General features: G+C 40.0%; 1 protein-coding gene across 8 annotated transcripts in view; it reads right to left on the bottom strand.

Annotated features, from left to right (window-relative positions):
• RSF1 (remodeling and spacing factor 1) overlaps positions 1 to 10,767 on the bottom strand; it is a 70,493-nt gene that overhangs the window by 30,846 nt on the left and 28,880 nt on the right. For all 8 annotated transcript variants that reach the window (XR_008465101.1, XM_054193242.1, XM_054193198.1 and 5 more), the window contains 4 exons: positions 8,632 to 8,724; positions 7,748 to 7,953; positions 5,580 to 5,737; positions 537 to 2,257 (listed from right to left, as the gene is read on the bottom strand). Coding sequence is in view for 7 of the 8 variants with exons in the window: in XM_054193242.1 (XP_054049217.1) it covers positions 537 to 2,257; positions 5,580 to 5,737; positions 7,748 to 7,953; positions 8,632 to 8,724 (2,178 nt within the window). In the remaining variant the exon portion in view is untranslated. The remainder of the gene's footprint in view (positions 1 to 536; positions 2,258 to 5,579; positions 5,738 to 7,747; positions 7,954 to 8,631; positions 8,725 to 10,767) is intronic.

The raw sequence follows: 10,767 nt of genomic DNA, 5'->3' as shown, positions 1-10,767 counted from the left end.
GTTTATCATGAAAGAAGACACCTCCACCCGAAGTAAAATTTATATCCCATGTATGAGAAAAGCTACATCTACCACGAACTCAGCAAAACAATAACTTTAGCTTCACCTAGAAACAGAAGTCATCATAATATTTTTAATTCTTCACCATTTTTTGGTTCCTTTGTGGCTTAAGACCATCCTGACCAACCAGCCACCACCAAGTATCCATCTAGTAAATCCACAGGAGCTGGGAGTCTCCGTTCAGCCTCTCAGCCAGACTGACCCAGCTCTCAGCATTGCATTGCCTAGAAGAATCCACTTGAGATGACTTGGTCTACTTAGTTCGGGTTAAACGATAGATTTTATAAACTGGTAAGTCAACACTCTCTTAGGGGGTGTATTTACAGTTCTCGAGTCCGCTAACTGGGTTGCAAAGCCAGTTCCTTGCAAAAGCTGGCCAAAGGAACAAAATCCTCAATATTCCTACGTAAGTGTACATTCTCCTTATAAATAAGACTGCGGGTACTCTTTATTCCTGGGTAATAAAACTGTATTACCTTGTTAACCTTAGAATTTGACTCCTTCTCTTGTTTTTTTGCATCTTCCTTGCGTTCCGGTTTTTGTGCTGCTGCAGGTTTCTCCTCTTCCTCTTCGGGTCGTTTTTTGTCAGGTTTCTGATCCCGAGTCTCCACAACTTTTGGAGTAGGCTTAGATATTCTTGGAGATCGCCTTAATGTGCGGCCAATGCCGACCTCTTCTGGTGGTGTTTCTGTCTTTCTCTTCCGACTGGAGATCCTGATTGTTAATTTAATTCCTTCTTTCTGTCTTTCAGAAGTTATTTCTTTATTATCTGTTGCGCAGCTTTCTTCTTCAGAAACTAGCTTATATTTAAATTTGCTTTTAGGTGGTGGAGATTCCTTTTTACTCTCCGAGGAGTCCTCTAGATTAGAAGCATGGGCATCATCCAATGAATGTGGCTCTGCCTTGGCAGCTTCTGGCTCTTCCTCTTGTTTTTCAGAGCTGGATTTTTCTTCTACTTTGCTTTCCTCGGGTAGAGCCGGTTTACTATCGGAGCCCTCTTTTTCCAAAACAGGCTTCTCTAAAGTCACGGGAGAAGCAGATGATGGGGGCGTCTCAGCAGCTTTTGGAGAATCAGGTTTCTCCTCAGACTCACCTTTACTTTTCAGAGTCTCTTCATCAGAGAGCGCAAGCTTGGGCTGGTCTGCAGGAGCGGATGGATTTGTGGACTTCTCTACCTTCTCTAAACATTCTTTGGGTGGCGGTAGTCTGTCCTTTTTGCTTTTCATGGCTAGTGTCTCTTCAGTTGTTTTGGCACAGTCATCAGAGTTTGAAGACTCTTCCACTCCCGTTTCAGTAGCTGTGCTGTCAAGGGATTCTTTTTCCACAGGACTAGATTCCTCCTTTAAAGGCACTTTCTGATTAGAAACCTCAGAGACCACAGCCCCTACCTCTTTCACCACTGTTACCGCGTTTTTCTCAACCTCGCACGCTTTTATAATTTTGCTAACCGAGTCTGATACCTTTTCCCCACTTTGTCCATTTTTCTCTTTCAATGAGCCGCTGTCTTCCTTTGCGCTAGCAGAGTGTTCCGACTTATTATTTTGTATGACACTTGGGGTTATTTTTTCACAGCTAACCTCTCCATTTACTAGCACTTTCCCATCGGGACATAAAGCAGTAATTGTAGGGACTCTCTTAAAAGCTTCTTCTTCCGGTTTCCCTTCTTCCTTCAAGACATCCTTTGTAGGAGTAACGCATTTACATAGGGGCCCCTTTATTGGACTGTCGTAGTCATCCGTCAGCTTGATCTCTCGCTTTTTAAGCGGTATTTTTGCCTGCTGGTCATTTTTAAGTTTCTCGCTTTCTTCCACAGATTTCTCCACCATTTCTTGGGGAGTTTTGACATTAACACAAAATTCTAACCTCTCTGGCTCATGAACTGCTATTTTGTCGGTACAACTTTTTACTTCTTTTAAGTCTTTTGGTTCTATTTTGTTTTCCTTCACCTCTACTTTAACAGGCTTGACATTTTCTTTAAAGGAGTCACTTTCTTCTTTGACAGTTTGCTTTTCTTCGTTGTATTCTGAAGGTTTCTCTAATTTTACTATTACTGGCAATTTTATAATTTCTTTTTCTTCCACCTTCTCCATTTTCAGCGTATTTTCATCTTCTTTGACCTCAGGAAGAGGAAGGCTTTCCGATTCCATTGACCGCTCCTCCACCTCCTCTTTTTCTTCTTTGATTTTTAATTGATTTTCTGTTGACAGAGAAAAACAGCTATGAAACAACCAGGGCACCTACAGGATTACAAAGAGCATCCAGCAAAATAAAGGCCTATCTATCTGAAAAACCCAACAACCCAAAGTCCCCCGCAAATGAATCTTCTCTCACGGAATTACTAGCAGTCTAGCTTACCTAATACCGTCATTTAATGAGCGAGTTCTCAATTTTTAGCTACAGAATCACAATTCTCTTTAATTATCTATCAAGAAAAACCTACATTTCAGAAGCTAGCAGAAGAATTCTAGTTTTATCCTTCTTTGTAGAGACATCTCAGCCTCTTCTTTAGTAGTACCACAGTACTTTCAGAGGACACATAAAACCTAAGTTCTCGGCGCACGAAGCATCAACGTGAAGTCTCACTTGAGTTTCTGGATTATTTCACAAACCAGGACATGGTGGAAGATTCCACGCTCTTCAAGTGAAATTCCACATAGAAATCAGTCCCCTGTTTGTACCCGTTTTTATTTCAAGCAATACTTAACTATTGTATTTCAATAGTTCGGAGAAAAGAGAAGACATCCAACATTATTCACCTAGATTCTGTAGGCAATGACTACATCTCCTGTGTGCTACCAAAACACAAATAACAGCCAATATTCTACATTCACTTCAACTGCCGTTTCTAAAACAAGCACAGTCAGTAGCATATCCCAGAAAAAACTGCAGAGCTTAAGGAATTAGGTTATGCCTACTTTGCTAAGTCAGTTTTAGATCGTTAGGGTTTAAAGTACAGTTCCAGCATTCAGAAGAAACCACGCATCTGTTTTCTTACTATGGACCTAAGCCTATTATTTATCATTACCGCAGCCTTTTAATGTCTCCGTTTTTTTTTTATTTTACCATACTTTTTGAGTCAGCTAGTGATGGAACTAATTAGGAAAAACCCAAATATAACAGCACTCCATATAACATAACAGTATCTTCTACCATCTGGAAGATGTTATTGCAAAGGTGCCACAACTCCAAACAAAAGGATGATTTTTTTTCTTCTATCTCACCCCTCTCCCTCCACACAAGTGTAATTCTCTTCCAAGATGAGAGCCTCCCAAGTGGTTAGAAACACACAGGGGCAAGTACTTGACAGCTAACTTGGTTACATTAAAGAAAATAAGCATTTTAGAAACTCAAAGAGCAGTGAGGAAGAATGCATATATTTTATACTATTTTCCAATACACAGCATGCATCCAAATAAGCCTCAGCAATTAGTACAGCAGGGAGAGATGCATCTCTAAGGCACCGGGAGCGATAACATTCTCAAGGCTCACGGCTGGTTTTTCCCCCCTTCACAGAAGTGGTCCCCAGTCTCAGCCCTTGTAACGTAAAAGCTGCCTCTTTAAAGACATTTATCCGTATGGTGAGAATGAGATATTTTTTTCCATGTCTGTTTTCTTCCACCTTCCTTTCGTTTCGTTCTGTCTAAACGTTGTACAACCATTTCTTCCCGTCACCTACTGCTTTCTCCCAAACTTCTAACATCAAGGATGACCAGGATCCCCAAACTCCTCTATACCGAAAAGCAACAGTTCTATAGTTCAGCTCCCCGAAATGCTCGTAAAGCATTTCATAAATACAAAATGACTCAGCCAATGCACAAGTTGTCTTAACACTATTCAAGTCAATCAACCAGCCTAGTAAAAAACCATGTAAGCTTTGGTTCAGTTTACCTTATTTTTATATGAACTAATTTAATGCTGTTTGGGAAGTGGCCAAAGCGAACAGGTACCAGGTCTTCCAATATGTTTTCACCGTACCGTAGAAGGGCTTTGAGTGCAGTCCTTGGACTAACGGAGAGAAATACTAAAGCTGTTCAACTGAAAGTAGTACTCTCTGAATCCACTGACTGCACTTAAATCACTGCACATGGAAGTAATTCATTATTCACTACAGGGAACTAGTGCCTCGGAGTGATTTTGCATCCATACACAGCCTAATGCAAGTACTGACCCTTCTGAACGTGACATCGGATTTGGGGACTTATCTACAGTGGGGACATTTATTAAAATGTTTCAAATGCCTCCTCCTGAATCCAATGTAAAGTAAATCCACATCTGAAGTAGAGATCTCGATTAGATGATTTAAGCCAGCTTGACCAATTTCTAGTGAGACAAAGATCAGTACTTGGAATTAATTCTGCAGCGTCAGTAACCGCACGGGTTATGTTGTCACTTATACGCACAGTTAGATAGTGGAAATGCCTTGGACTGACAGACAATTCTGCTGGTGTTCATCATTGACTGCAATTCCTAGAGTAGTCTCTTCATGCTTCCACAACTCAAATTTTATCTAAATATTTTATTTATTTCTTCTGTTCTACACCGTTTGTTGCAAAGAATGAGAATAAAGCAGCAAGTCTCTCTCTTTGATACTCAGAACCAAGATGGCCCTTGGCTAATGCCATATATCAAATTATCTTCACGAGATTTGAACAAACACGTACTAACACAGTGGAAACCTTAAATCTTGTTTCTGATTGTGAAGATCTTTTCCCGTATTTTAACAAAATGATAATACCAGGTGGTAACTGGGGTAAAATTACTTGGGATAACCAATTTTTAGCTTTTCATAACCTGGAAAAGATCAGATTCTTGTCACACAAAATACTTCAGGCTAACTGATATTGATAGTAAAACCAACACACAAACCAACAAGTCAAGTAAGTTGTTAAATATGTGCAATGACATGATAATAAGGAAGGAAAAAAGAACAGTGGAGGCAGCTAAGGACCACTTCACTTCTAAAATACTTTAGTATTTTAAATTGTTTTAACTTAAGCTCATGTCTTCTTGAAAAATCCTGTAGATTACGATACATTTGAGGAAGCAACCTGTATTTTTTGATTCAAACTCAAAAGCAAAAATAAACACCACACCCAATACTGTATTGATTTCAATCATGGCATTGCACAAACAGATTTCTTTTCTTTTTAAAATTTTAATGTTGCTAGAACAGGAAAAGATTGGCAACAGTTCAATGCTCCATAATAACATACAATGGTGACTATTTACAATATTATACAAAATGTACAGCAAAAATAAAATTACTTAGAAAACACTTTATACACAGCTCTCTTCTTATAAATACTCTTGAGCCTATATATACACTAAAAAACCTCCAATAAAATTTATAATTTCAAAGTACTCAATATTTACTTGATTTACTTTGAACAGAAACATTTTTTGTGGTTGTCTTTTTTTTTTTTTAAGCCCTAATCTAACACAGTAACTTTTCATGAAGTTGAAAATTCTAACACTGCCACAGCACAACATTGAAAATTTGAGAAAAGAAGGCAGAAAACCTTGTGTAGGTGCTTCTTCACCCTTTTTGGTGTCTTCATCTTCTATGCTTGGGCTTTCACGCGATGAATTCTCCTGCTGAGAATTGCTGTTTTTCAACAGGGCAGGATCAATTTGTGCTTTCAAGAGCTCAAGGGTCTCGGCAAGCTCATTGCGGTTTCTAGATGACAGAAGAAAAAACATAGTGTCTGATAAGCCACTTAATCACCCCAAAGGGATTCATAAAAAATAAAACAAACGCCATCTGCTGAAATGAATGCTGCCCTGAAAACCTGATATACGAGCGTAGTTAAATGCCTGTCCCACCAGAGCGGCTGCGACTTCGCCATCAGACACCTTCCAATTTATCCGCACCACAATCAAATCACTTTTTTTGGAAGGACCTTATCTATCTCAACTCAAGTTCTGTTGCGTCTGGATCCAAGCTCCTACTATTATTCTTTTATTTATTACCCTCTTACCAATCCTCACTGCCTTTTCTTTGCAATTTCTTTTTTTCTCCCAGCAGAGAGGAAGCTGCAGTTTTCCGCTCATGCACCAAAACAGCAACCACATCATTCAAGTGAAATTTTCAAAGGCGGTTAAGTAATTCAGACACTTTTTGCAAGCATCTATCCTAAACACACGTAGCAAACAATACAAAGATGTCTAGAAAACTCCAGCTACTCGGGTTATGAGAAATTGTCTGTGCATCTCTACGCGTGCAAACCTCAGTGCACTGTAACTCCTTATTTAAACTGGAAATCTAACTATAAAAAACAACACCTTAATGTAGAATGAATTTAAGTGATGATTAAACCGTCATTTTTTTCCTAATAGACCAGAATAATAAGGCTCTCGCATTTATTTTCTCAAAGTCACCGTTCAGCAATTTGTTTTCCCCAGGTTTACAGAAAAAAAAAAAATGAAGCCTGAAGTGCAACAACCCTGAGATGCGGAATCTCACGGGTGTAAAACCATTTCAGATTTTACTACGCATTACCGTGTTTTTTCGGCTGTGAGCATGGAGCGTCAGAACTTTTTCAGCAGAAAAATTTCTGATTTCTGCTTTTGGCATTGATCTCTGGAGTCTATAACGCGTGAAGAGAGATAAACACCGCTCAGCTCCCAATTGCTTTGTTTAGATACATTTACTTGATCCACCCACAACAGCTGTCTAAACTGCACTGCTGGTGGTGCTTATCATTTTATGGCCCATTGATAGTGGTTTAAACAGTTTTGCATGACTCCCTTGGTTACTAAAGTTATGGATAGGTAAAGAAGCTGCAGGTATAAAAATTAAAATTTACAAACAGAAAAAACCCACCTATGATTGGACTTTTTTTTTAGATTTTTTTTTTTTTTAGATCTTTTTAAGTCAGAGTTGATTCTGCTGAGTCCAGTTTAAAATCCCCTTGGAACTAAGCAAATTTAAAAAAAGAAGTTTACGTGGAGAGAAATTAAAAATGGGTAACTGGGAGATATGCAAAAGATTTCAAACTAATTCTTTTTCCAGTAAGAAAGACCCCATAAGCTTTGCATAGAGTAGGACAGTGAAAAACAAAATACGTAACAAGAATCACAAAACCCATAAATTTGAAGCTAAAATATCTTTAAAATATTAACAGACCAAACTGCAGCAACTGAGGCACTGAGCCACGTACGTATGTCAGTCTGCACCAACGTCACGCCCCTCATCTTTAGTGATCTGTGAGCTGAATTCTACTCCAGAAGATTTTTCATGCCTATTTGTTATTGTCAACAATTTTGTAGTTCCATTAAGTCAAAATTGCAATGTAATTCCCCCAAGATCAAAACTGTCCCTTTGTAATTGTCTTAATAGAGCAGAAGGCAGAGAAGCAAGAGTCCTCCTCCATCTCCTAAGGCATTTAGCTGGCCAGCGAGCAATGCGGAGCCATCGCCCTCTTGGTACCCTTTCCGTATATCCGCTGTAGCTTGATTATGCGGAAAACAAATTACACATTGGCTATTACCAACAAATCAGTGAATTATTTCTGTATATGGTTTTTCACTAAAACATACACGTGAAGGCAGAAAAATCCCACTGTCATGAATCCTACTCTGTGAGAAATGGAGATTTATTGAAATAAATTTCTGAATCCCAGTCACAAATAGCTAAAACCCCTAGAAAATAAGAAAAAAAAAACCACAACAAAAAAACAGGGAATACCTAACAATGCACTTCCACGTGGATCCATCCTGGTCATCCTGTTCTTCTATGTACATCCTGACATTATGCTCTTGATCCAGCTGATACCAATACATCAGGCCATCCTTGTCTCGACCAATGGGCTGAAGACGCATGGCATCAGCATCCTCCTCGTTAATGATATTCTTAAACTTTAGATTGTCATCAAACTGACATTCGCAGAGATACTGAAAGAGTGAGAACGTAGAAAGACTGTTAAAATATCAAAATATAAACAGAAATAAGAAAATCAGCTCATTTCTTTTCAGTGTAATTTGGAACTTCTTTTTAGGCGCCTCTGTTGGATCCACGAGTTAGCTATAGCTACTGGGTTTTTTTTTCCCAGACCATGTTGCTTTTAAATGAGAAAAATTTTAATTTTTTTAATTTTGTTTTCCTGGCCAGCTTAGAAAGTTTATTTTTGATTTTATTTTTTTTTTACATAGTACAAATGATCTCGTCCTAGAATAACACACATATATAACTTGGAACCAACGCTGACAGTTTTCTCAAGACTTGAAAAGATGAAGTCCCACCTTTGCCTTAAGAATTCTCATAAACTTATTTAATTGCAAGCTAATAAACATTTTTAAAAGTGTACTGCATAGGCAAATAGCCACTGACAGTAAGTCCAAAACAATTTTCATACAAAGGGTGAAAAATATGCAAAGTCTTACATTCAGTTTGGGCCCAACCCACTACCACGAGCATCGTGCCCATGACCAGATCAGCTCCGCATTTAATACATCTATGGTTCAGTCAAGCTAAACTTGCAAGATGTTTCAGTGGGTGAAAAAGCAAAATCTTCAAGATACTTAAGTGAATATGGAAAAAGTCATTTAGAAACTTAATTGATGAACACGTACCTTCAGAATCCCCAGTTTGCATTCAACACTCATTTCTAGGTAGCCTTTTTTTTCCATCTCCCAAGCCCAAGTGCTGTTGAATTCTTGGCATATCTGTCACAAACGAAATAAGATTGCTAGGGTTAGTGGATAAAAGCAACTTTATTTTTTTTATTAATAGTACCTTACTGTAGTAGCAATGATACACGATCTCTGCAGGACTGTAGGTCAGAAAGCCTCACACAAAAATAAAAAATAAAACTGGGGTAGGTCAGGAAGCACTGGCAAATCTCCATGGAAGAGTATATCATCGAGGTCCTGGTCACCACCAGCTTCTCTAAACCTCTTAAACTCTGAACTGGGAAGGTGTCCTCGTCTTTGCTGGGCAAAAATCTCCCATTTTTCTATTTCTGACTTGCCTATTTAGAATATAAATTCTCTTGAGTAGATGTGATTTCTTATTAACGTGTCTTTACAGCAATTAGCACGTAAGCTGCCAAGCTCTCCTGGGGCCATGAAGTCCTACAACTGCACTGCAGATAACAAAGGCAACTGATACTCACTCCACGCTGTGGAACTATTATTCTTTAGAAAACACTAAATATCTTGGGCCTCAAGCCATTTGATAAATATTTTAAAATATTCTAAGTAGAGTCAGTTTCAATTTACCTAAAGCAAATAAATTCAGTGACACCAATATGGGAAAAAAAAAACCCCAAAACACGGAAAATAAAGTGGCAGTAGAGGATAAATAGATTGAATCAGCAGGAACTCCAATAATAATGGTGGAGAAGGAATTCCCTCTCCTCCTAAACAACTCAGATGTGCTTAAGACAACTCTTAGGAACAGAGAAGAGCTGCTTATGAACTCAGGACACATAGTGGGATCTCCAACGGATGAGGCTGTTCTAGTGGAAATGCCCATTAAAAGGAGGCAAAAGCTAATCACAGCTCCAGTCGAGATGATTTTCAAGTGCCAGCTTTGAATCACGACTGTTCCAATTAGCACACGAGGTACTGCTGCCCTTCAGTCTGCAAGGAAGCGAAGCTCTGCTGAATGGACCCAATCCAAACAGTTTAGTCTCCCCATCACCTAGTTATTAGACACAAGATACGGTCACTAATCATAGAATGTGTTGGGTTGGGAGGGACCTTTAAAGGCCATCCAGTCCCACCCCCCTGCAGTGAGCAGGGACATCTTTAACTAGATCAGGTTGCTCAGAGCCTCATCAAGCCTGGCCTTGAATGTCTCCAGGGATGGGGCCTCCACCCCCTCTCTGGGCAACCTGTGCCAGTGTCTCACCACCCCCAGTGTAAAGAGTTTCTTCCTAATGTCTGATCTAAACCTGCCCTGCTCTAGTTTAAAGCCATCGCCCCTTGTCCTATCGCTACATGCCCTTGCAAACAGCCCCTCCCCGGCTTTCTTGTAGGCCCCCTTCAGGGACTGGAAGGCCGCTATAAGGTCTCCCCGGAGCCTTCTCTTCTCCAGGCTGAACAACCCCAACTCTCTCAGCCTGTCCTCACAGCAGAGGGGCTCCAGCCCTCGGATCATCTTTGTGGCCTCCTCTGGACCCGCTCCAACAGGTCCGTATCCTTCTTGTGCTGAGGGCTCCAGAGCTGGACACGAAGCTCCAGAGCTGGTCACTAAGCTACTTAAAAACTTGTATATTACATCTGAAAGCACCTTTCTCTGGAAATAGCAGCAAAAATAACCCTACATTTCACCCACCAGAAGTACAGATCAGCCGATTTGTGCTGTAAAACTCCACGTGGGCTACAACCAAGACTGATGCTGCTACCCATCCTCTGTCCCCAAGGCCACCCTCCGCCATCTCTAGAACTGACCCAAGGTTCTTAAGTGACCCAAGGGCAAGCCTGCAATTACATCGGCTCAGCCACAGCATAAATCGTACTCTGACATACAGAGAACGGTGAGGAGAGAGCTCTCTGGTCACAATGAATCCCTCTGGAGAGCAGTTTTTCCTGCTCCGAGGTTAAGGGACATTACACTGGTACTTTGCTGAAGCAAAGCCGAAGCTCACAGCGAGGGACAATCGCTCCTTGCTCACAAAACGAGGTTGCTCCGCTTTCTTTCTCATTTTCAATGATGAAAAATGCTGGGAAACTGAATATGAAACCCCTTGCTAAGGGCACATG

Source organism: Rissa tridactyla, chromosome 1, assembly GCF_028500815.1.
Source record: "Rissa tridactyla isolate bRisTri1 chromosome 1, bRisTri1.patW.cur.20221130, whole genome shotgun sequence".
In the NCBI taxonomy this organism is placed as follows: domain Eukaryota; kingdom Metazoa; phylum Chordata; class Aves; order Charadriiformes; family Laridae; genus Rissa; species Rissa tridactyla.
Note: the sequence above shows the minus strand (reverse complement) of the source record. Positions and strands in the feature narration are given on the sequence as shown.